Source organism: Indicator indicator, chromosome 11 (genome assembly GCF_027791375.1).
Source record: "Indicator indicator isolate 239-I01 chromosome 11, UM_Iind_1.1, whole genome shotgun sequence".
NCBI lineage: Eukaryota > Metazoa > Chordata > Aves > Piciformes > Indicatoridae > Indicator > Indicator indicator.
This window is the reverse complement of record NC_072020.1, coordinates 2,081,479-2,108,276: the sequence shown is the minus strand read 5'-3', so window position 1 is coordinate 2,108,276 and position 26,798 is coordinate 2,081,479. Positions and strand designations below refer to the sequence as shown.

The window sequence follows — 26,798 nt, the reverse complement described above, 5'->3', positions numbered from 1 at the left end:
AAAGAAGCCAAAATTCCGCTGCTGGCACCATCTCCTAAGCCAACTGTTGATGGTGTGGGTTTTCCTGTTCCTCTCAGTGTACACCAGTGCTGCTGAGGGAACTGAGCAGAACACCACTTGAGCTCCTGCCCCGTCAATCGATTTCCCAAGGGCCTTAATTTCCTTTTTAATCTTCCTGGTGCTGCTCTTTTCAATTTCTTCACTTCCAGCCTGAATTACCAGCAAAGGGTAATAGTCAGAGGGCTGGATTAGTTTAGGTAACCTTTGGGTGATGTCCTTCACCCGGGCCCCAGGTAGGCAGCACACCTCCCTATGGGATGGGTCGGGACAGCATATGGGTCTCAAGAGAGAGTCTCCAATAACTATAGCCTTTCTCTTTTTCTTTGTAGCACTGGTCCTTAAGGTTTGGGGGGGCTGCTTCGTCTTTGGCATCTCCTTGATTGGTTCCTCTACAATACTCTCATCCACATTGCCCTCAGCCTGCAGAGTCTCATAGTTATTGCTCAAGGGCAGCGGGGGAGGGGAAGAGGGTCGGGGTGCATTCCCTTTGCTTCCCCTGACAGGGACCTGTATCCATCCTCCACTGCTCCCCTCAGCTGGAGGGGGTTTCAAAGCCTGTTCCCACATATCCAACTCCCTTTCACATTCTCGTATGGTCCTGAGCCTTGCTACTTCTGCTTTCAGCTCAGCCACTTCATCCTTCAGCTCAGCTACCAAATTTATGAGAAAATTCACCTGGTCACACCTGACACAGGTGTCTCCTTCACCCTCCACACCAAGTGCCAGGCTTGAACATTCACTGCAGCCAGAAGCCTGAACACCAGCATGCTTGCAGAGAAACTCAGTCTGAGAACCTACTGCATGTTTAACACCCTTTGTCCGAGTTGCTACCATGGTAGGTACCTGCAGACAAGAGATCTTAAAGATCAGATACTGGAAGTCCAAGAATAACTTCTTTTTAAGCTCAAGCCTAAACCCCCCAACTAATTTGAGAGAATTACCCCCTCAAAATAAAATTTGCCAGCCCAGCTCAGTTGGTAGCAAATGAAGCTATATTTACCAGCAAACTAAAATCTGGACATAGGAAGTGCAATGAATATGTACAAAATATATTTAAACAGCATAAGAACCCCCCCTGGACAAAACCAGGGGGTTACCAACAGCTTTGCCCTCTTGACTCCCTTCTATCCCCCTGTACAAGGGAAAAGCAAGCACTAACAAGCTGCTCTCTGCAGCCAAGGTCAGCAAGCCAACAGAAGCAACCAGCTAGTATCAGCTAGAGCAAAGAACTGAAAAAAAGAGAGGAAGTTCATACAACTAAATTTATGTTAGTTATCAGATCAGTGAGATTATTTAGACCTTATTTTTCTTTTTGCATCCAGTGCTAACTTATTTACATTCTACCACTTTTCTACTCAAGGTCTGTAGAAAATTTCCTAGGCATCCGCCCAGCCTAACGCTGCCACAGTAGCTCAGTTGCCAAGTCAGGCTAGCTCATCCCAAAAGGTGCCTGCAGGAGTTTCTAGATCCAGGAATATCTGTCCTACAAAAAGCAGCAAAATTCTGGTTTCCCAGCCTCAAAGCAGCTCAGGTGAAATGCTATTCTGTGTGCCTCACTTTTAGGAGGACAAAAACACTACAGAAGTTCCTGTAAAAGAGAGCTTATTATAAAAAAAACTTCAGCACATCTGAAAAGGAAGAGTCCAATGTAAATGGTGTCGATCTGAAATGGAGCCTCTTAAAACTGGCCATTTATTTTTTTTTTCCCCTACAGAAAAAGGAACAATCTGTCCACAAAGATCATGCCAAGGACAGCAATCACTTTCTCCCATCTTCAATTACTCATCGTCTTCTTTCTGTTAGATCTAAACCACTGTTCTGTGAGCTAGGAAGGGAAGCAATCACCTGGCTCTAGGGCACCTATGTGAAAACCTCCTCCTGGATCAAAAGAGGAGATTACAGCAGAATGCACATGGATGCTTGTTTGTAGGAAGCCAGCACTAGGAGGGTGATGAGAACTGATATTCACAGTGAATTATGAATTAAGAACCTTATGCTGAAGGGGAAAAAACAAAAAAAACAAGCACAGAGACTCACTGTTTACCCCTTCCCTAAACAATCCTAAAGTTTTGCAGGCAAAATGTTCCCATCTGTTCATTTGCAAAAAAATTGAACCAAATATGAAAAAAATCTACAGTAAAAAAAAATAATTCAAACATTTGCGAAGAGGTAGTCAGCTAAAATTCTTAATGAGGTATTTATTTTCTAAACTCTACCAGCACTATATTCAAAGAGATAATGAAGCAAACAATTTCCATCATCCAATTCAATGAGATGCAACAGTGACTTGGGAATTTTGAGCTTCCATGGATTCAATGAAAGCAAGAGCTAACAAACAGATTTGTTTTTCTCTTGGAAACTCTTTAACTATCACAGTCTCACAGTATATCAGAGGTTGGAAGGGACCTCAAGAGATCATCAGGTCCAACCCCCCTGCCAGAGCAGGAGCACCCAGGGGAGTCTGCACAGGAATGCATCCAGGTGGGGTTGGAAAGTCTCCAGAGAAGAAGACTCCACAGCCCCCCTGGGCAGCCTGTTCCAGGGCTCTGTCACCCTCACTCTAAAGAAGTTTCTCCTCACGCTGAGGTGAAACCTTCTATGTTCTGGCTTGAAGCCATTGTTCTTTGGCTCATCACTATGTTCTGGTTTGAAGCCATTGTTCTTTGGCTCATCACTGTGCACCACCCAAAAGGAGCCTGGCCCCCTCCTCCTGACACCCACCCCTCAGCTATTGATAGACATTGATCAGATCCCCTCTCAGCCTTCTCTTCTCCAGACTAAACAGACCCAGGGCTCTCAGTCTCTCTTCACAGGGGAGATGCTCAAGTCCCCTAAGCATCCTCATGGCTCTCCCTTGGACTCTCTCAGCAGGTCTCTGTCTCTCTTGAAGTGGGGAGCCCAAAACTGGACACAGGATTGCAGGTGTGGTCTCAGCAGGCCAGAGTAGAGAAGTAGAACTTCCCTAGCCCTGCTGGACACCTTTCTTGATGCATCCCAGGATCCCATTGGCTCTCTTGGCCACAAGAGCACATTGTTGTTCCATGCAGAACTTGCTGTCCACCAGCACTCCAAGGTCTTTCTCCGTGGAGCTGCTTTCCAGCAGGGCAGCCTCTAACCTGTCCTGGTGCCTGTTGTTATTTCTGCAGATGTAGCACCTTGCACTTGTCCTTATTAAACTTCCTATGGTTACTATGCAAATGTGCTTTTTTATTTTATTTTTTTCCTTGTTCTCAATCCACTTTTTTTTTAAATTTTCTAACAGGACTCTATGATAGAATAAAATGTATCTGGAGGATTTTTGAATTTAAAATAAAATAAAATAAAAATAATGAAAACACTGTCTACCTCAAGACAGAAGTATCCAAAGCTAAGCAAGTGCTTCCAGTACCTGAAGGGGCTCTAAAGGAAGGATGGAGAGAGACTGTTTGGGGAGGGCTATTTCTTCATCTAACTTTTCTGGTATGCAAATTCTGAAGCATCTGCAGTATATAGTCTCCAAAGAAAGAAGTCCAAGATCCACTTCTAGGAGAAGGGGTCAGAAAACAATCAGTAGTGAAAGTACCCATTGAGGTACACTTGAAACAGTTGAAGGCAGTGGAACATCTCCCTTCTGAGGACAGGCTGAGGGAGCTGAGGCTCTGGAGCTTGGAGCAGAGGAACCTGAGGGGTGCCCTCATTCCTGTTGATAAAGATGTGCAGGGCAGGGTCAGGAGGATGGAGCCAGGCTCTGCTCAGTGATGTCCAGTAACAGGACATGGGGCAATGGGTGCAAGCTGGAGCAGAGGAGGCTCCACATGAACATAAGGAAAAGCTTTTTCACTGTGTCCAGAGAGGTTGTGGAATCTCCTCTGGAGACATTCAGGATCCACTTGAATGGGTTCCTGTGTGATCTGCTTTAGGTAATCCTGCTCTGGCAGGGGGCTTGGACTAGATGATCTCCAGAGGTCCATTCCAACCCCCAACATTCTGTGAAACAAACTACTGAGCCCTACCACATTCAAGTCCATGGAGCCTGCCTGTCCCCATGCATTTGTAACCAGGATATGCACCCCCCTCACAGGTGGACTAGATGACCTTTAAAGGCCTCTTCCAACCCAAACCATTCTATGATTTCCAAGGGAATTAAAAAAAATAAATTAAAAAGCACAGACTCTCAGAACATTAGCAGCTGGAAGGGACCTCAAAAGATCATCCAGTTCAACCCCAGGCAGAAAAGAAAGCCTGCTTACAGTGTACTCCAACATGTGAGCCAAATTAAGTAACTTTCTTTTACCCCCTGAGGTATCATTTATCCTTAACAGCAAATATCTGCTGGCATTCAACTGAGAAATGGGAATTTACAGCCCCAAAGAGTTATTTCTGCTGTTTCTAAGGCTGGAATGATGCTCTACCCATACAAGTGAGCTGTTGAACAACCCACATCTGGCATGATGAGAGTGCCCTCTGCTGTGCAGTAGTACAAACCTGTCTGTAGCCTACTTTGGAGGTTCAGCTGGACTGAATTGCATCAATCCATATAGATACCTCTGACCTTCCAAGGCTTACAGAAAAAGCAAACAAGGAGAAGAGTGGAAAAGCAAAGCTAAGGAGAAAGGCACAGAGCAATAGTGAGAGGGAAGGGTCAAAGTCAGGCATTTGGGAGTGTGAAAGCTTAGGAGGAAGGAGGGCAAGGGTGGTAAGGGCAGAAGCCAAGACAAATGGGAAGGAGAACTACAACAGTCTAGGGCTGAACAATAGAGGAGGATCATAAATGCAGAGCAAAGTGCAAAGGAATAAAAAAAAGCAGAGGTAGATGGAAGAAATACTGCACATGCACATAAGGAAGAGGGAAGAGAATGAATTAAGGCTTTAATGACTCTCTCATTTCTGCCTTTCCAGTACAAGAGATGGTGCTGCATGTTATTAATAAAATAAAAAAGCACTTCAAACATTTACACCAGTTCAGATGTTTTCATTGGCTTCAGAGCAGCATTACTTGTGGCCTCAGGTCAGTATTACTTGTGGTCCTGAGCTGTGACTAGATCTTGTTCTTGTGATACTCCTATACATTCCAATCCTACACAGATCCTATATCCTATACAGATAAATGCTACTCTCTGAAAAGAGAGGTGACAGAAGTGGTCCTCAAGTTCTGTTTGATCTCCACTACTTCCAAACAAGTATTTACATGAGCAAATAGAGTTGCATGAATCTCCAGCTATGTCTGTTTACTCAAAAGGTGATCAAATACCAAAAGCAGCAGTCACTACCCAACTACCCTCTCTCTTAACATCTAGAAATAAAGACACATGATTAGCTTTCATCTTCCAAAAAGCTCATCCTGACGAATGAATCAGTAATGGCTTATTTCTAAAACAGCCACTGACAAATTTCCACTTCCAAACCGACTGGCAGAATGGAGAGGGAAGCTTGCAAACAATGGAGAAGAGAAACCTCTAGTGGTCATAAGGGTAAAAAGCAGAGCATAAATGCTATAAACATTCCTGTCTCACCCTGCTGGTTGAATATTAAGGGAATTTCAGTGGCAAAGGGCAGACCATGGGTCCAGTCAGACCATTTATGAATTGAATTCTGTTCAGTAAAAGGACACTCAAATCTATGAATCATGTACTACAATAAAAAGTGAGATGAAGAATCTCCTTTATGGTGAAGTGCTATCAGACATGGTTTCTGCTCTGCTGTATGGTGCTAAATTATCGTGAGACCCTGGAGTGGGTTGTCCAGGGAGGTGGTTGAGGTCCCATCCCTGGAGGTGTTTGCAGCCAGGCTGGATGAGGCTCTGGCCAGCCTGATCTAGTGTGAGGTGTCCCTGCCCATGGCAGGGGGGTTGGAACTAGACGATCCTTGTGGTCCCTTCCAACCCTGACTGATTCTATGATTCTATTAGCTATCAATTAATGACAAAGGACTTTTACTGTAGTGGGCCAGAAATATGGCAACTAAACTGAGGGTCAGGCACCCAAAGTGGCCTCAGCCTCTGCATAACCAAATATCTCAGCAAAAAGACATCTCAGACTGGTGGGGGTTTTTCTCCAGCAACAAGTGATTTCACAAGTTCTGAAATAGGAGATGGGGAAGAGAGGGCTGTGGGTGTACAGAGTGGAGTAGGATGGAAAGACTACAAATCAGTAGTACAGACAATCTGTCATCTCTGCTGTTTATTTATGCACTAAGCCAACAATTAGATCTTATCAACTTCCAATTTAAAAAGGATCAGATCTAGATTTGCACAAATAAAGAATAATGCTAAAAATGTTCCTCTGCCACTGCCAAAGCCAATGAGAGGAGCTGAATGTAACCAACCATTCCTTTTATTATAGTGGAAAAGCTTCCCCGAAGGATAAGGAAAGCAACAGCTCCCACCATGGCAGAGCATCACCAACAGAAAGAAACAGGAGGCAGCTGTGAACAAAATCGCTAACAACCAACCAAAGCCATTGAGAGTTTAAGGCAATATTCTGAGTTGGGCCTGTTGCAGCAGAACAAAGGGTAATGGTAATAGTTTTGAATTAAAAGAAGGGATATCTAGGCCAGATACATAGAAGAATTTTTTTATACTGAAGGTGGTGAAACACTAGCAAAGGTTGCCCAGAGAAGTGGTAGAAGCACCATCCTTGAAATCATTCAAGATCCGGCGGGATAAGGCTCTGAGCATTCTGATCTAGTTGAAGATGTCCCTGCTCACTGCAGAGGGGTTGGACTAGCTGAACTTTAAAGGTCCCTTCCAACCCAAACCATTCTATGGTTCTAAGTGTCCAGAGAAGGGCCACAAGGATGAGCAGAGGGCTGGAGCTCCTCTACTATGAGAACAGACAGAGAGTTGGGGCTGTGCAGTCTGGAGAGGAGAAGGCTCCCAGGAGACCTTCTTGTGGCCTTCCAGTATCTGAAGGGGGCTGCAAGAGAGCTGGGGAAGGACTTTTTAGGGTGTCAGGGAGTGATAGGACTGGGGGGAATGAAAAAAAACTAGAAATGGGGAGATTCAGATTGGATGTTAGGAAGAAATTCTTCCCCAATGAGGGTGGTGAGACACTGGAACAGGTTGCCCAGGGAGGAGGTGGAAGCCTCATCCCTGGAGGTTTTGAAGGCCAGGGTGGATGTGGCTGTGAGCAACCTGCTGTAGTGTGAGGTGTCCCTGCCCATGGCAGGGGGGTTGGAACTGGATGATCCTTGAGGTCCTTTCCAACCCTGACAATTCTATGACTCTAAGTTAATTTCTTCAAAACTTGGGTGTGACTATTCCACAGCCCAAAACAATCCAAAAGTAACATCATACCTTTAAGAAAAAAAATTAACTTAACTATGGTTGAGCTATTGAAGCCCTCAGTTTATGTTGAAAAGATGGAAAGGAAAACATTTTGTCTGCAGGTCAGTCAGAGGTGGGGCTTACAGTGCTGACTGTGGCTGCCCAAAGCTTCCCATTAGAAGCTCCTGTTCTCATGTTTCTCTTTAACTTCCTTAAGTAACCTTGGTTTGTTTTTTCCATATAATCCTCATGTTTTGATTCTGCATCCATGACTGTCAAACATAGTATTTAAGCCTTTTCATAAAGGATGAAGCTCCATCTTTATACTAGTAGTGAACTTCATTCCCTTTATTGCAATTAAAAATCCTTTCCATAAATTGATTGCAATCACTGCCTTTTAGCTTACATATGGCTTCCAGCCTTGGATCATCTTTGTGGCCACCTCTGGACTCTCTCCAACAGCTCTGTGTCCTTCTTATGCTGGGAGAACCAGAATTGGATGCAGATTTGAGGTGGCATCTCAGCAGAGCAGAGTCAAGGGACAGAATCCCCTCTCTTGCCCTGCTGGTCACACTCCTCTTGATGCAGCCTAGGACACAATTTGCCTCCTGGGCTGCATGAGGGCACTGCCAGCTCATGGTGAGCTTCTCCTCAATCAATGCACCCAAGGCTCTTTCTTCAGAGCTACTCTCAATCCACTGTGCACTCAGCCTGGATTTGTGCCTGGGGATCTGCCTGAACTTTAGGACTGATTTTATCATTACCAATGTATGTGGCTTTACCTTTTAAATATCTCTACCACTGAATAAGATCACTATTTGAAAGTTTACAAAGCTCTGCACCTAGTATGAGAATTGCCATTGGTTAGGCTTTACCTGCCAAAAGAAAATTTTAAATGGTGCAGAAGAAGGAGAAGGAAAAAAAAAAAGGAAAGAAAGGATTTCAGGCTATGCAATTTACAGTTGACTCAGAAAATAATTCAGTAGAGGCTGGAGCATACCTTTGATCTCCTAACTAAATCTTTTTTTCATTCATCAGCAATTTAATACATCTCCTCAAAACTGTCTCATCTGAAAATCTCTTTGTCCATAACAAACTTCACACAGGTCATCACAACCACCTGAAGAAGTCTTGTGGTTTCCTTGACTGGGTGTAGGTTTTTAACCATTGTCATTTTACAAATGATGTTGTCAACCTCTGAAAGCATGGACTGGACTTCGTCTCTGCTTGACATGAGATTTGTAGTGAGGCAAAGCTTTCTAGATGTGGCTGAGAAAAAACAAACAGGATTCTTTCATTTCACATAGAGAAAGAGAACAAGCAGTCCAGAGACAACTTGACAGCTAGACATGGTTTTAATCTTCTCCTTGGAAGAAGCAATTAATCAGCTCAAGAAATTAGACCAAGTGAAAGAAGGACTCGGGGGAATGGAATAAAGCTGGAAGTAGGGAGATTCAGGCTGGACATGAGGAAGAAGTTCTTCACCATGAGAGTGGTGAGAGCCTGGAATGGGTTGTCCAGGGAGGTGGTTGAGGCTCCATCCCTGGAGGTGTTTAAGGGCAGGCTGGATGAGGATCTGGCCAGCCTGATCTAGTGTGAGGTGTCCCTGCCCATGGCAGGGGGGTTGGAACTGGATGATCCTTGTGGTCCCTTCCAACCCTGACTGAATCTACGAAGCTAAGTGGAGAGAGTCCAACAGAGATCCATGAGGATGATTAGGGGACTTGAGCATCTCCTCTGTGGAGAGAGACTGAGAGACCTGGGACTGTTTAGACTGGAGCAGAGAAGGCTGAGAGGGAATCTCATCAATGTGTATAAATATCTGAGGGGTGAGTGTCAAGTAGAGAGAGCCAAGCAGTGGTGAGCCCTAATAAGACAAGGAACAACAAGTACAAAGTTGAACATAGAAGGTTTCACCTCAACATGAAAGACTTCTTTCCAGTGAGTGTGACAGAGCCCTGGAACAGGCTGCCCAAGGGGGTTGTGGAGTCTCCTTCTCTAGAGCCTTTCCAACCCCACCTGGATGCATTCCTGTGCAGACTACCCTGGGTGATCCTGCTCTGGCAGGGGGGTTGGACTCACTGATTTCTGGGTGTCCCTTCCAAACCGTGTGGATTCTGTGGCTGATGACAAGACTCAGTAGAGCAGATGCAGTCACCCACTTGCAGTGCTAGCAGCAGACACAAATACTCACGATGAATCCCAACTTTTTGTAGTCCCGAGTGTACATGGATTTGCGCTTCTCCATGCTGCCACTGCTGCTGTTGGGCTCAGACTCCGCATCGAAAGCGATTCTTCGGAGTTCAAATATGATGTCCCGTTGGGCCTAGGGGAGAACAAGGGGAGACAAGATGGATTCAAATATTGCCTCTCACTTCAGTAATCATAGAATCAGTCAGGGTTGGAAGGGACCACAAGGATCAGCCAGTTCCAACCCCCCTGCCATGGGCAGGGACACCTCACACTAGATCAGGCTGGCCAGAGCCTCATCCAGCCTGGCTGCAAACACCTCCAGGGATGGGACCTCAACCACCTCCCTGGACAACCCATTCCAGGCTCTTACCACTCTCATGGGGAAGAACTTATGTCCAGCCTGAATCTCCCCACTTCCAGCTTTATTCCATTCCCCCCAGTCCTATCACTACCTGATAGCCTATAAAGTCCCTCCCCAGCTTTCTTGTAGCCCCCTTCAGATGCTGGAAGGCCACAAGAAGGTCACGTCAGAGCCTGCTCTTCTCCAGACTGAATAACCCCAGCTCCCTCAGTCTCTCCTCATAGGAGAGGTGCTCCAGCCCTCTGCTCATCCTGGTGCCCTTCTCTGGACACCCTCCAGCATGTCCATATCCCTCTTGTAATAGGGGCTCCAGAACTGGATGCAGTACTCCAGGTGGGGTCTCACCAGAGCTGAGCAGAGGGGGAGAATCACCTCCCTTGCCCTGCTGGCCACACTTCTCTTGATGCAGTCCAGGCTCTGGTTGGCTTTCTGGGCTGCAAGTGCACATTGACAGCTCCTGTTGAGCTTCTCTCATCCACCAGCACCCCCAAGTCCCTCTCCTCAGGGCTGCTTTCCAGCCAGTCCCTGCCCAGCCTGGATTTGTGCTTGGGATTGCCTCAACCGTAACAGCTATTTCAAAACACTTCTATCCTCAACACTGCCCAACTTTTCTTTCTTTAAATTCCCTACTCCGTACTCAAAGAGAGAGTCAGCAAGGATGACTCCGTGGTTCTGATTTTCCAGAGACCTCACACGTGTGGGGTTCCCATGCAGATGCTTAAGTGCTGACTTCCAGAAGCTGGCCTCATGTTAGCAAAACCACTAAGTACATGCTTGGGTTTCATGCCTGTGGTAAAAATACAGAAGCAGCCAAGAGATCACAGACATTTCAGATTAAGCTGGTACTTCAGCAATTTGCTGGCTAAAATCCAAATGGCTCAGCACACTGCCTTCTTTTTGGTAGCTGTCCATTTTTTGCTAGAGCGGGAATAAGCAAGACAGGGACTAGGTAGAAATGTCTCAAGAGTGTGATAACCACCCCACCATCAATATTGACAGCATGGTGTTAGTCACCCTCTATAGAAATATGCTATAGTTCACTCTGTGTCAAACAGAGTCAAACTTTCCTGCCTCAGCTTTAGAAACAGGAACAGTAAAACCCCACAGCATGCAACCATCTTGCTCTCCCCACCTCCTCTTCTCCCAGTCATCAGTAAGCCTTAACACAACTCCTGCTTAAAAATGACATCAGGTCCCTAATTGTACAGGGCCTAAAAAACAAAAAAGGCAACAAAAAATAAAGAAACAAAACACATCTCCTCTATGGCTCACTGACTCTATGGTCAAACTTGAACCTCTTAGGGGAGGAAGTGCCTCTTTTTGCATAATGAACAACTTTAAAGCTGGGGTTTGGACACAGTGAGTAATAAGCAAATTAACACCTACTCCATTGGTTCCCAGTAACAAAAATGGGTCTATTTTAATACAGATAAGATTGAAATTCAGCATACCAGAGCATTTTCAGCTAAACGTTCACTTAATCCTTACAGAAGTACTTTTAGGAAGGACCAGACATCTCTGTTGCTCCTGAGAAGTACACAAAAGTAACAAATGCTGGGCTGCTGCTCAGAGCTTTAGCTCAGGATGACACCAAATTCAGTTCAAGGAGCTGGATGCTCAGGAGAAAGGCCTGGTCATTTTGTTGTACTTTTTTGCACAAGGATTACAAAAGCCAGCACATCTTCTAACAATCAGAACATACAAACCAACTCAAGAGAGGAAAAAGAAAAAAGAACGAATGAATGATTCTGTGACTGAATGGTGTAAGGGTTCTTGGCAGTGTCGTCTCCTCCGTGAAGAGCTTTACACAGCCATGGAACAGGCTGCTCAGAGAGGTTGTGGAGTCTTCTTCTCTGGAGACTTTCCAAACCCACCTGGATGTGTTCCTGTGCAGACTACCCTGGGTGATCCTGCTCTGGCAGGGGGTTGGACTCAATGGTCTCTTGAGGTCCCTTCCAACCTCCAATGTACTGTGATGAGCATCTGTCCTTTCTCTGACCAGGTCATGCTAGATACTTACCTGATCCTGTGGATCCATTTTTGTCATCATTCTGTCTTCCAGAAGGTTAAAGGTAAGCACTTGCAGAACATAAAGCTGGTGTGCCATTTCATTGTTGATGGCCCTCTGTGCCCTGATAACGTGCTGCAAAGAACAAGACACTCTGGTGAACACCATCTGATAAGAAAATTGTATCAGCTGTGTGGCTTCCATTTCTGCAAGCATGTGTTTGCCATGCAATAGTGTATCTATACATCAGAAAACAATCAAATTAGGACTCGTGCTATGGGTGCAATAGAAGTAAATTTAAGGGACAGGATGGTACAGGATCAATGCACTGAAGCTTTCTCCTTCCAGCCACTAGATAGAGCCTATGCACATATAGAGAAGTACCATTAAAAATAAATAAATAAATAGTCTTGAGAAGTCACTTTGAAAGAAAAAAAGCTTACCAAGAACATTAGAGCTCTGTATTAGAACAAACAAACAGGCAAAAGAGTATGTTAAGAAAATACTTAGGAGCAACTGGCTGAGGAGAGAAGTATTGAGGCTGCAAAAACCATCAGCAAATACAGCAGCCCTGGTAGTAATCAGGGTTACTGCTGCAGCAGTCAGCATCACACCCTGCCTTTAGCAGGTGTATGAGAAGGATGCTAATATATGCTAAGCAACCTAAGACCACACACTTAGCTCCATTAGCATACAATGCCACACACATGCAGGATTATCCCACTGGGAAAACAGATACGAAACTGATGGACAATTTAAAAAACCCTGCTGTGCCAGAAAAACACCAAGTGGGAAACAGACCCAGGTCACTAAAAGCAGCACAGCAGAGCTGGGGTTGTTCAAGTCTGGAGAAGAGAAGGCTCCAAGGAGACCTTCTTGTGGCCTTCCAGAGTCTGAAGGAGGCTACATGAAATCTGGGGAGGGACTTTTTAGAGTGTTGGGTAGTGTTAGGACTGGGAGAAATAGAACAAAAATAGAAATGGGTAGATTCAGATTGGATAGTAGGAAGAAATTCTTCCCCATGAGGGTGGTGAGACACTGGCACAGGTTGCCCAGGGAGGTGGTGGAAGCCTCATCCCTGGAGGTTTTTGCAGCCAGGCTGGAGGTGGCTGTGAGCAACCTGCTGTAGTGTGAGGTGTCCCTGCCCATGGCAGGACGGCTGGAACTAGGTGACCAATGAGGTCCCTTCCAACCCTGACAATTCTATAATTCTATAATTTTTGACTAGGAAAATGCCATTTCTGATGATCTGTTTTGAACCCATCCAACAGCCAAATCTTTGTCTTGTACATTACAGACCTCAAAACATATCAAGATACAGCTGCAACTCTAATATATTAAAACAAAACCCATGCACACCAAAACTGCAGCAACCTTTTCTCTCTGCTAGAGAAAAACAACTTTGAAAATTACATACTTACAGTTAAGATAATGGAACGGAGCTGCTTTTGTGCCAGAATGTTTGCCATTTCCTATTGAGGTTAGGAAAAAAACCCATTAATTAATTACCCAGAAGTAGGTATTTTAGTGCCATACCTAGAAGGATATTGACTTAAAAGGCCTAAAGTTTGTGCAGTGCTTACTGCTGAAGGGAGGCAGCATACCAGCTACAGGCTTGTGTGCATTATTTTGGAGGTCACACTCAGATTACTCTGAAAGTAAAGGGCAAAGAAAGGACTTTGTTGATCTAAGATGAGCAACAGAAGACTTCAGAAGATATCTCTGCAGGTTAAATAGAATTTACCAAAGCTTGTTCAAGTCTAACCTTTCCCCCACAAAGGAGGGGTTTGGGTGTATTTTATAAATAGGTGTAGAGTATTTTATATTTACATACAGATCAGACTCCAGTCTCTAATCTTAACCATACCCAGAAGCGTATACAACATTTTTAAGCTCCATGAACCCTGCCAGCAACATAGAAATACATCTCTGTGTGTGTGGACATATGCTTAGCATATGCAACGCACACAACTTGCAGTAATTATCATCATATAAATTCTCCCTTCAAATCCTCATTTTCAGGATGTGCTGTCTAATGATCTGGTAGCATATTGCACACTGCCATTTAGAACCTGTTGATATGTACACAAAGGAGTAATGTTTGGAATTAGTAGATCACTGATTGGAAATAGAGCTCAGGCTGAGTGCAGAGTGGGTTGAGAGTAGCTCTGAAGAAAGAGCCTTGGGGTCACTGATTGATGAGAAGCTCACCATGAGCTGGCAGTGCCCTCATGCAGCCCAGGAGGCAAATTGTGTCCCAGGCTGCATCAGGAGGAGTGTGACCAGCAGGGCAAGAGAGGGGATTCTGCCCCTTAACTCTGCTCTGCTGAGACCCCACCTCAAATACTGCCTCCAGTTCTGATGTGAGGAGAGGCTGAGGGAGCTGGGAGTGTTCAGCCTAGAGAAAAAAAGACTCTGGGGAGACCTCAGAGCTGCCTTCCAATACCTGAAGGGATCCTACAGGAAGGATGCAGAGGGACTTTTCAGAAGGGTGTCTAGAGACAGGACAAGGGGGAATGGTTTGAATCTGAGGGAGAGAAGGGTTAGACTGGATCTCAGGAAGAAGTTCTTCAGTAGGAGGGTGATGAGACTCTGGAATAGACTGCCCAGGAAGGCTGTGGCTGCCTCCTGCCTGGGGGTGTTGAAGGCCAGGCTGGATGAAGCCTTGAGCAGCTGAGTCTGGTTGAGAGGTGTCCCTGCCCATGGTGGGGAGGTTGGAGGAAATGATCTCTCAGTCTCTTCCAAACTAAGCCACTCTATGATTCTATCACAGCCCTACATAATACAGCACAACAAATCCCATTGAAGCTGACAACATGCTTAAGGGCATCCTGAGGACACCTGGGGATTCTGTGCTGTTGGCACTCTACCAAAACTGTGCAGTTCACATTCAGGAGAAATTCATTTTGAAAGAATCCTGCTGAGTTTGGGAGAGTTAGAGAGCAATGTGGAGGTTACCTTTGTAGAACAAAAAAGAAACTAGAAAACATGAAAACTGTGACTAATGCACAAAAGAGGAATAGAAGCCTATAAAGAATGATGGGGACAATGCTTTTTTAGGACAAGGGGTGATGGTTCTACTCTAAAAGAGGGGGAATTAGGCTAGATAGAAGGAAGAAACGTTTTACACTGAGGGTGGTTTCCCAGGGGGGTGGTAGAAGCCCCATCTCTGGAAGCATTCCTGGTCAGATTGGACAGGGCTCTGAGCAACCTCATCTAGTGGAAGATGTCCCTGCTCACTACAGAGGAGTCAAATTAGTTCACTTTTGAAGTTCTCTTCCAACCCAGACCATTCTATGATTTTATAAGAACAAGGCTGCAGGGAAAAAAAAAAAAAAAAAAAAGCAATGTAAATAAAGCAAGTCAGAACTTGCTTGCAAAAAGAAGGAAATTCTAATTGTGAGGCAGGAGGCAGTCATGGATGTTGACTGTTTTCTTTATACCACATCAAAGCTGCTGCAACACAACATGGGAACAATAAGGAAGGAAGAAAAGACCAAAGAAAAGGGAAACTCAGCTTTAGTTTTTAAGCCATTTCTGGCTGAATAGGTTTCAAGTGCAGGTGACAAGAAAGGAATGAATGATAGAGACAACACCACTGCTCCTGGAAAGGCAGAGCTGAGCTGCAGGGGGAGTGCCAGGCAAACAAGAGAATTCACCACACAGGGAACAGACTTGGCTTTGTATATCCACTACCAAAAGGGAAGACAGGTAAAGAACATGAGGAGCCTTTTCTGCATCCAAGGCACAAGAAAAATAAGGAATTCTCTTCTCTCACTTTTTGGAGAGCATTATCACATTGTCACTTCATCCTTACACCTGCAATTTAAAAAGCTGTTCCTGGGTTATCCCTTGGGGGTTTTGTTGGGTTTTTGTTGTTGTGGTGCTGGTGGGTGGTGAGGGTTGTGGGGGCTTGAGGGGGCTTTGTTTGTTTGCATTGCTTTGTTTTGGGGTTCTTGTGGGTTTTTTTGTTCCTTTAAGGTCTTTTTGTTTGTTTGTACTGTTTTGTTTGGGGGTTTTGTGGGGTTTTTTGTTCCTTTGGGCTTTTTTTGTTTGTTTCTTTGTATTGGTTTGTTTGGGGGGTTTTGTGGGGAGGTTTGTTGTTTTAGGGTTTTTTTGTTGTTGTTCTGGGGGGGTTGTTTGTTTTATTTGGGGCATTTTGTGGGGTTGTTGTTGTTTGGGGGTTTTTTGTTTGTATTGTTTAGGTTTTTAGTGTTTTTGTTTGGTTTTATATTACTTTGGGAGTTTTGTGAGTTTGTTGTTGTTTTGGGGTTTTTTGTTGGTTTGTATTGGTTGGGAAGGGTTGGATTTTTTGGGGGGAGGGGTTTTTTTGTGTTGTTTTTTGTTTGGTTTGGGAGTTTTTTGTTTGCTGGTTTGTATTGTTTGGGGGGTGGGAATTTTTTGTTGTTTTGGGGGGTTTATTTGTATTGTTTTGAGTTTTTTGTGGGGGTTTTTGTTTTTTACTTTGTATTGCTTCGATTTGATTTTTTTGTGGGGGTTTTTGTTGTTTACTGTTTTGTTTGTGGTTTTTTGTGGGTGTTTTTTGTTTAGGATTTTGTTTGCTTGTTTGTATTGTTTTGGTTTAGGTTTTTTGTGGGTTGTTTTGCTTTTGTGGGTTTTTTTTGTTGAATAACCAAATGACTAAATCTGCTCTGACACAGGCTCATGACTCCATAAACACACAGAAAGGCTATCTAGTTCAGAACACATCCCATTCCTTCCTCATTGCACAGCAGCCTCCCATCTTGAAACCTTTCCTTTTGAAGCTTCTGATCACTGGCACTGAAGTTAACTTAAAATAGCACACTACAAAAATAATGAAATGCAAGGCAAGGTATTTCCATTTTCAAAAGGAACATTCCCCCCCCCCTTAAAAATCTGGAGGGGAAACAGTTTGCTAAAAAATAGCCTGGTTTTACAAGCTCTGCTGGCAAAGAGTTCAGTACAATAAATACTACAGCCAGCCATAGTCAATATGGTTCATGTGAGGTTACTGGGAACCACAGAAGCTTACAAGAATTCTTAATCCCTACTAATACTGGTGTGAAATGGAGGTAGCTCCATTAAAATGGATGATGGAGAGCAGCCCTGTGGAGAAGGACCTGGGAGTGCTGGTGGGCAGCAAGTTCTGCATGGGACAGCAATGTGCCCTGGTGGCCAAGAAGGCCAATGGGGTCCTGGGGTGCATTCAGAGGAGTGTGGCCAGCAGAGCCAGGGAGGTTCTCCTCCCCCCCTGCTCTGCCCTGCTGAGACCTCACCTGGAATATTGTATCCAGTTCTGGGCTCCGCAGTTCAAGAGGGACAGGGATCTGCTGGAGAGAGTCCAAGGGAGGGCTAGAAGGGTGCTGAAGGGACTGGAGCACTGCCTGGTGAGGAGAGGCTGAGAGCCCTGGGGCTGTTCAGTCTGGAGAGGAGAAGACTGAGAGGGAATCTGATCAATGTCTATCAATATCTGAGGGCTGGGGGTCAGGAAGGAAGGGACAGGCTCTGCTTAGTTGCACCTTGGGATAGGACAAGGGGCAATGGATAGAAACTCCAGCACAGGAGGTTCCACCTCAACATGAGGAGGAACTTCTTCACTGTGAGGCTCACAGAGCACTGGAACAGGCTGCCCAGAGAGGTTGTGGAGTCTCCTGCTCTGGAGCCTTTGCAGCCCTGTCTGGATGTGTTCCTGTGTGCCCTGTGCTGGATTCTATGGTCCTGCTCTGGCAGGTGGGTTGGACTGCAAGATCTTTGGAGGTCCCTTCCAACCCCTAATGTCCTGTGAGCCTGGGATATGCCAGCATAAAACAAGAAGTTTCAGTCTGAATTAACTACAGGAAAAGTGTGGCTGGGACAACTGCAGGTATGAATAAGACAAAGCTGTCCTACAGGTACATGTATACACAAGACTCAGCAACTCACCTGCCTCTTATCATCTGGTGCTTTAAGGAAAAGTGCATTTATCACTGCAATGGTATATGTCTGGATCTCCTGGTCTGTCCTGTTTGGAACAAAATTATAGACATGAGAGAGGAGAATGAACACACACACAGCTGTAGAAACTCCTTCCAGTTGCACTACTTCAGGTAAAAGCGGAAGGGCTACTTGCACTTCATGTTAACCATGTAAAACTTAGGTTCTGTCAGACTTGGTCATGACTAGGTTGTCTCTATCATTAAGAGAGAGAACATGCTCCAGAGGGAGACTCAGCACTCAGGAAAGGTGGAATGAATCACACCCTTGAAGTGCCACTGACCCTCCAATAACCAGGCAAAACCTCATACAATCAGCTTCTGCCAGGTGGCCCAGCAGCTTGAGGTGGAGAGAGGAACCTTCCCTAAAGGGCTCTGGAAATTAACTTGCTGGTATTAAAAGGCTTTCAGGTGAGAGGAAAATGTCTCATCTGGGAGGCAAGCATAGCTATTAGCCTACACCACAAGCATAACTATACACAATGCATTAGCCTATGCTACAAGAGGTAGTTTCCATCCTTTTAAGCACCACATATTGCTGTTTAAGAAAAAGCCTCTCTCTTCTCAAACACACCTTCAGCAAAAGTTGACCAACTTTTGTCTTGCAGGCTTCCTAAGGGCTGGCAAGCAAACCAACCCCATCTGTATGCTGGTGGAGTTAAGCATTTTATCACTATGGAGTGGCTCTTCCCTTCATCTTCTGAGGATGATCCTGCTCAGGCAGGGGGGTTGGACTAGATAATCTTCTGAGGTCCCTTCCAACCCCTCACATCCTGTAATTCTGTGATCAGAGGGCTGGAGTCTTCTCCTATGAGGACAGGCTGAGAGACTTGGGGTTGTTCAGTTTGGAGAAGGGAAGGATCCAAGGAGAGCTTATTGTGGCCTTCCAGTATCTGAAGGGGGCTACAAGAAAGCTGGGGAGAGACTTGTTAGGGTGTTGGGTAGTGATAGAACTGGGTGAAATGGATCCAAGCTAGAGGAGGGGAGATTTAGATCAGATGTTAGGGAGAAATTCTTCCCCCTGAGGGTGGGGAGACACTGGAACAGGTTGCCCAGGGAGGTGGTGGAAGCCTCATCCCTGGAGGTTTTGAAGGCCAGGGGGGATGTGGCTCTGATCTAGTGTGAGGTGTCCCTGCCCATGGCAGGTGGGGATTGGAACTGGATGATCCTTGAGGTCCCTTCCAACCCTAACAATTCTATGATTCATTCCCCACTTGGCAAATACACAGGCAGCTTAGCATGGATAAAAAGAAAAAAAAAAGAAAGAAAGAAAAAAACAACACAACAAAGGAAAAATAAAATAATCTATGATCAAGCAACCCCTGAAAGTTGGTTACCATTCAACCAGACACTCGTGGGGGCACACAGGAGTTTGTCAGTTTTGAATAGCACTTTTTTTTCCTTTCTTTTTTTTCTTTTCCCCCTAAATGCTGTGCTTATTTGGGAGAGAAAACCAAAACCCCACCACCATTGTCAGGTGGGTGAAGACACTCACCCCTGCAGATGTGGGATTAGTTGCCCAGTTGTGATCTCCTGTGCCACTTTCTGGTAGAGGTCGTGGCTGTTGAGCACCATGGATTCCAGGATGGCGAGCGAGCGCTGCAAGATGGAGATGTCCGAGGCAAACTTGTTCACGTAGCTTGCTATCTGCAAACACAAACACCCACACCACTGACACCTTCTCAGCAGCCTGGGGAATGGCAACAAGGAAAAGCCTGGGCACAGCTCAGAAAGCCCTTAGAACAAAAGCAGCCTTGTCCACAAGGCAGGTAACACTGAAGACCCAAAAGCAGTCAACCAGACACCGCAGATACACAGCGGCACAGAATCTTCAGCTGGCACAGATCACCACAGATGTATGCCAATCATCACAGCCCTCTACTCTGCTGTGGTGAGACCCCACCTGGAGTACTGCATGCAGTTCTGGAGCCCTTATTACAAGAAAGATCTGGAGGTGCTGGAAGGTGTCCAGAGAAGGGCCATGAGGATGAGCAGAGGGCTGGAGCTCCTCTCCTATGAGGACAGACAGAGAGTTGGGGTTGTGCAGTCTGGAGAAGAGAAGGCTCCCAGGAGACCTTCTTGTGGCCTTCCAGAGTCTGAAGGAGGCTACATGAAATCTGGGGAGGGACTTTTTAGAGTGTTGGGTAGGGTTAGGACTGGGAGAAATAGAACAAAAATAGAAATGGGTAGATTCAGACTGGATGTTAGGAAGAAATTCTTCCCCATGAAGGTGGTGAGACACTGGCACAGGTTGTCCAGGGAGGTGGTTGAGGCCCCATCCCTAGAGGTTTTTAAGGCCAGGCTGGCTGAGGCTCTGGCCAGCCTGATCTAGTGTGAGGTGTCCCTGCCCATGGCAGGGTGGTTGGAACTGGATGATCCTTGAAGTCCCTTCCAACCCTATCAATTCTGTGATTCTATGAAATATCCAGCCAGGAGGACACCAAAACATGATCAATCATCATTAAAGAACTAGAACAGGTACAATTTTGGGGTTTTTTTGGGTGAGGAAAGCTCTGGGAACAAGAAGGTAAATACTTCTGATTCTCTCCAGGAGAAATCTGTGCAGCCACTTTTCTCTACACAGATATCTGTGCCCAAGGGAAATGTTTCAAAAGAGACACTTAGCTCAAGCTCTCTGGCAAAACACCCTAGCAAAGCAGGCCTTTTGTTTTTTTCACTTTGCTGTTACCAACAACTCCCTCCAAGCTACAAATTAAAACTCTATTAAGGATCATTTATCAGCACAAGTAGTTCTGTAAGTCTGCCTAGAGTCTGGTCTCACTAAGTGTTCCTGCATTAATGGCCTTCACATTTGCTGCAAGCTGCTGCAAACAAATGGCATGTTCATAAAACCAGGCCTGACCTCTGTTTTTTTTTTTTTTTTTTCAGTATGGCAATAAGATGCTGTGCGCTCATCTGCAGAGCCAAGACAGCCTTCCAGTACCTGAAGGGGGCCTACAAAAAAGCTGGGTAAGGACTTTTTAGGGTGTCAGGTAGTGATAGGACTAGGGGGAATGGAAGTAAACTAGATATGGGGAGATTCAGATTGGATGGTAGGAAGAAATTCATCCCCATGAGGGTGCTGAGACACTGGCACAGGTTGCCCAGGGAGGTGGTGGAAGCCTCATCCCTGGAGGTTTTTGCAGCCAGGCTGGATGTGGCTGTGAGCAACCTGCTGTAGTGTGAGGTGTCCCTGCCCATGGCAGGGGGGTTGGAACTGGATGAGCCTTGATGTCCCTTCCAACCCTGACAATTCTATGATCTATGTATCACTGTGCTCTTCCACACTCTGCCTACCCCACAGACCCAACTGCCTGAGAAGCAGCTGACCTTCTGCTGATGCAGGAAATGAGAACTGCCTGAGCTCTCCTTGAATGCACCGATACCAGCATAGAAGCACAGACACACAGAATAAACGTGGTGTGACCACAGTTATTTGCTCTTTGCAGCCAGGCAAAACCTGCAGTGGTCCTGTCTCAAGTCTGATGCATTGCTTCCAGAAAAAATTCCAATCATACTCACTTCTACAGTACTCATGCTACAAACCACTAATGGGATTACGTTGTTTCTGAGTCTGCATGCTTGCTTAGGCCTTGGCATCTTTTTCCTTTTGGAAGGGGAAAGGCATTTGCTACACTTAGAAAAGCTGCCCAGCTGCCTGTAAAATTCAGTTAAATATTGACACACAGAGCACAGCACTGTTCTATGCTCATGACATCCTGAGGAGTTCCCAACAACAAAGCCTTTCTGAGACTTTGGTTGCAGACAAGGAAAGAGGGAGAAGAATTTTCTTCTTCTGATCTGTTGCAGCACTGCTGTTTTCTGTGCTACTTGGTTTGCGTTACCAACGCAGGAACACACTGCTGAATATAATTCAGTTTGGGGAACACAAAATGACTTTACAGAAAATCAAGAATCAGCCCATGCCTGCACAGAGAACAGGAAAAGAAAAGCAACTCAGCCTAGAAAACTGCTCTGGACTTTCAATATTTGCTGCCTGCAACTCTTGAGCCCAAGTGACATTTACACTATTAGTATGTGATGCACGTTGTACTGAGGACCAAGCTGTACCTCAGAAGCATTGTCCTAACCCACCTCTCTTGGTGGTAGTCCAATACTTCTCATCATGGCAATCCAGTTGTGGTCTGATGCAACTGCAGCCAGACCTGCCAGATGTCCATAAAGCCATCAAGAGAGATACTGCATGCACAGACAAACCCTGCACTGCTCATGCAATCAACCAAACTGCTCTGGATGCCTCAGTCATCAGGTTCTCATGCAGGGACACAGCATGTTCAGACTGTGTCCCAACCTGTCAGCCTGCTGTCACCATCCTCCTTAGAAGCCCTGACATGTATGAATTACTCTTGGTGCAGCAGCTCCTTCCCATGATGTTTCAAGCGGCACTATAAAGGCTTCCCTGGGACATGTTCATAGCAGGGGCCTGCAGAAATGTAACAGCATTGAGGTGGTAAGGCCATGACACATGGCCCAGTACAAATCCAGACAGACCTTAAGATGCCTAGACAAGTCCTTTCTCTCCCCTCCTTCCTGCCACAAAAACAGGGCAAGGCAGGAAAAGGAACAAAGGGGAGAGGACCCTTGCCTCTCTGGTAAACAAGATGCCCATCTGGGGTCAGAGCATGAAAGCTCCCCCAGATACGAGGTCCTTGCCTCTGCCTTTTATGGTCATAGCCTGGCAGAAGGCTTTCCATTGGGCAGCTACACATTAGCTTTAGTGCCCCGTTGGACCAAGTGACCTCTAGCATTTGTATATGTACAAGTGGCTAGGGAGCCTAGCCTTGCCTTGCTCAAACTTGTAGAAGCCGTGCTCCAAACCCTGCCCTGCCTCAAGGTCTGGTCCAGAGCCCTGGGATAAAGCCACGAGCCATACACATGCAAGCCAGAAAAGTCAGTGCCTAGACAGCCAGAGTGGCCGAGCCTGCTTCCCTTGCCACTGGCCTTGTGCCGTGCCTCAGTTTCCCCACACAGGAACCCCGCCAGCACGCAGCACCAAGAGCATCGTTAGCTGCCTGCCGTCCGCTGACGCCAGACCAGCTTGGGACTGCGCGGGAAACCTTTCCTGCCAGCAGTCTGCCGTGCTGCACCCTACCAGAGCACCTCAAAGCCAATGCAGCAGCAGCATCCCTTGTATGGGTGAGAATAGCTGTGAGTAACTCATTCCCTGCCCTTTGTTTTTAAGGGTTCTTCTCCAGTCTCCTCCCCGCTATAACTGAGTGCTCATTGCTCTCGGGGACCTTCTCTCTCCAAGCTGTTGCCTCCTAATTTGCATAGGATACTTTGGTATTTTGCCCTGACTGAGACTGCATAATTCCCTCTGTAAATATATCTTCCCATCATACAAACGATCCTTTAACGAGTTTTGGCATATTTCCTAATAAAGGATTACTGTTTTATCAACACCCGTTGCCATATCCTTTCATTAATTATTGCTGTGAGGGTAATTAATAGATAAGCTTCCCCACAAGCATAGATAACTGCAACCTCAGGGCAGGACAGGCTGCTTCAGATGTATTTATTCTTCTGATCCTGGACCATGCTGTATTTCATCACAAACACAAACCCAAGACAGGAAGCTGGCTTGTGTGTTTATAAAGCTCTGGTACATCACACTAAACACACATGCAAAAAGTCTGTTAGGTAACCTGCACATCGAGCTATGTGTATTCATAACCACCTTGCTGCAGCCTCCAGTCTGGCCAGAAATAAGATGCTTGCCCACCCTGCAAAGTGAGGTAAGGCCAGTTCCAGGGAGAGCAAATTTAGACTAAAAAGAAATTCTCTTACCATAGTGGATGTGGAGGAAAATAGGCCCTTCTGGAAAAGAGACAAGAACCAGTAGGAGTTCAAACCCCTGTTATTTGCTGTTCCCTGCTTATTGAGCACCACATGCAGGGGGGGAGTTTTCAAACAGTCAAAACTTATCCTGCAGTCATTTATCAAAACATTCTGATGACGAAAATAACCTCAAGCTCACAGAGATACAACCTCTGCTCCAGAAATAAGCAACTTCATCATTCTGCACTTCCACACGAAAACCTGTCAACCTGGCTGCATCTCATTGTGGTGGTTTGAAACTGTCTTTTTAATTTTTCCTTGCAAAGTTCAGAACAGAGAAAGTGAAAGAATGTAAATAAGTCACTACTGGGTGTAAGAAAGCAAAATAACGATTGTTCTAAACACTTCCATTGGATAGATAGAAATGTTTAAGAACTATTACCCAAAACAAAGTAGGCACTCTGCACATTCTGCGTTCGGCAGTGGGGGCAGTTGCTGGGCTGTCTGGCTGCTGTTTCTTCTTCTCTTCTGGCTGAAGATAACACGTACTGACCTTGGCAGCTAAGTTAACAACCTTCTGCTCTAACTAAACTCTGCTTCTCTGTCCATGGGGGTCTGGGGGCGAAGCTCCTGGGAGAGGGAGGCCCCCTTTGGGAGGGTCCCCTTGGGGGGGAAGCAAAGGGAGCTTGGGTGTGTTTTTCTGTTGATTGTATATATTTGTGAATGTTGTGAATTTTGTATATTTGTACATATTCATTGCATTTCATTGTAGATTTTAGACTCTGCTTGTAAATACAGCTTTTCATTTGCTTCCAGACTGAGCTAGCCTGGTTATTGTCGGTGGGGGGGGGAATTTCAGCTCACACCGACACACTTTTTATTTTTGGCGCCCAACGTGGGGCTCGATTGCTTGTATGATTTATTTCTGCTCAGATTAGGAAGCAAAATGAAGCTGTTTTGGGTTCTGAGTCATTCTATTTTATCTATTATCAGTGTGATTGTCTACAGATGGGCCATTTCTTGCATGATAGATAAGATTGTGAGATATGTGGCATATAAGTCGTTTCTTTGGGTTAAGAACAAGTTACTGAATGCTGTTGAATTCTGTTGTGGTCTTATTGGGCTTAGAAGATATGGTAACTCAACTATGAATCTGCTAGCAGACACATTTGAGTTTGTTACTCCTCTTACAACTACAGAGGGTCTTTGGAACCAGTGGTACCCTAGATATCTTGTGCTAGCCTTAATTTTGTTGTTTCTTGGAATAATCATATGGCTGCTGATAGCACTGTGTCAAGAAAGACGTAAGGCTACTCACTCTTCCGACCTGCGTAGATGTAAGAGGAAACATAGAAAAGCTCAGAGAGGTTCGGAATTGGTTTCTGATTCTGATTACGGTGACCAGGAAATCACAGTTCAGGTTTGTGAGAAAGCTGCCGATAGTTTTGACTCAGAGCCAGCAGCAGTAGCTGCGGGACCTTTGCCAGAATCTGAGATAACAGACTCGGGTACACAGGCAGACATAGTTACACAGACAGACTCGGCGACACAGACAGACTCGATTACACAGGCAGAGAGGGGTGCACGGGCAGACAGGGGTACACAAACAGATACAGTTGCACAGAGAGAAATGGATGCGCAGACAGACATGGTTACACAGAGAGAAATGGTTGTGCAGGCAGACATGGTTACACAGAGAGAAATGGTTGTGCAGGCAGACATAGTTACACAGAGAGAAATGGTTGTGCAGGCAGACATGGTTACACAGAGAGAAATGGTTGTGCAGGCAGACATGGTTACACAGAGAGAAATGGTTGTGCAGGCAGACATGGTTACACAGAGAGAAATGGTTGTGCAGGCAGACATGGTTACACAGAGAGAAATGGTTGTGCAGGCAGACATGGTTACACAGAGAGAAATGGTTGTGCAGGCAGACATGGTTACACAGAGAGAAATGGTTGTGCAGGCAGACATAGTTACACAGAGAGAAATGGTTGTGCAGGCAGACATAGTTACACAGAGAGAAATGGTTGTGCAGGCAGACATAGTTACACAGAGAGAAATGGTTGTGCAGACAGACATGGTTACACAGAGAGAAATGGTTGTCCAGGCAGACATAGTTACACAGAGAGAAATGGCTGCGCAGACAGACATAGCTGTGCAGGCAGACGCCATTAACGAGGCACAGTCTCCTCCTCCTCCCTCTGCTGCCCAGATGGACGCAGCAGTGGCTGCAGGATCTCAAAGCACACCTCCTACCAACCCTGCACAGACTCCCTCTGCTCCTGCTAACCCTGCACAAAATTCCTCTACTCCCTCCAACTCGGCTGTGAATGTGAAAGCCAATCCAGTGAATTTGGTTGCCACTATCACCAGAAAGCGCAAAGGAGCTACAGGAGGAGATGCAGATGCTGCAGGAGATGGTGCAGATGGAGATGAGGGTCCTTCTACTCAGGGTCCCTCTGTTAAGAAAGATCCTTCTGGTGAGGAAGAGAAGGTTAGCCTTAAAACTCTGGCAGACCTTTTGAGACCCCACATGGATGATGGAGATGTAGACCCTGCTGAATTAGCAACTGCAGGCAGTGCCTCTGAACTCAAGGAAATTCAACAGAGGATTAAAATAGGATTATGGGGACAGCGACCTCAGGATGATGATGATGATGATGATGAGGATGACATACAGTCAGCTAATGCACCCAGACAGGAAATTAGACATGTGAGGAAGGATTACATCAGAGGAGATAATGAGCCAGTCCTGTCTTGGCTAGCCAGGTGTTTTGATATGGGAGCCCCAGCATTGGTGGTAGGCGACAAGTCGGCCTCTCAGTTGGGGATGCTCTCAAAGGATACAGGCATAGACAGGCACCTAGGCAAGTGCATTGGTAAAGCTTCTCTGTGGGCACGCCTCCTACTGGCAGTCTCGCTGAGATACCCCAGCAGAGATGATTTACCATGGAACCCTAAGCCTTGGACCACAATAGATGAGGGAATCAAGCGTCTGAGAGAATTTGCTGTGAGAGAAATAATATACGGAGATCATAAGACTCTGAATCCTGATGAAATTCCTGTTGGAACAGGCCTTGCCAAAAAGCTCATTAAGCTTGCTCCTCCTAATTATGCTACTATTCTGGCAAGCAGGATTGTGGCAAGAAATTATGGTGGAGTGCCTCCCACTGTTGG

General features: G+C 45.7%; 1 protein-coding gene across 2 annotated transcripts in view; it reads right to left on the bottom strand.

The window, feature by feature from the left end:
* ELMO1 (engulfment and cell motility 1) overlaps positions 1-26,798 on the bottom strand; it is a 294,722-nt gene that overhangs the window by 192,922 nt on the left and 75,002 nt on the right. For both annotated transcript variants that reach the window (XM_054385177.1, XM_054385176.1), the window contains exons 8-12: positions 19,315-19,466; positions 17,770-17,848; positions 13,287-13,337; positions 11,878-12,000; positions 9,498-9,629 (exon numbers count right to left, since the gene is read on the bottom strand). In XM_054385177.1, the coding sequence (XP_054241152.1) occupies positions 9,498-9,629; positions 11,878-12,000; positions 13,287-13,337; positions 17,770-17,848; positions 19,315-19,466 (537 nt within the window). The remainder of the gene's footprint in view (positions 1-9,497; positions 9,630-11,877; positions 12,001-13,286; positions 13,338-17,769; positions 17,849-19,314; positions 19,467-26,798) is intronic.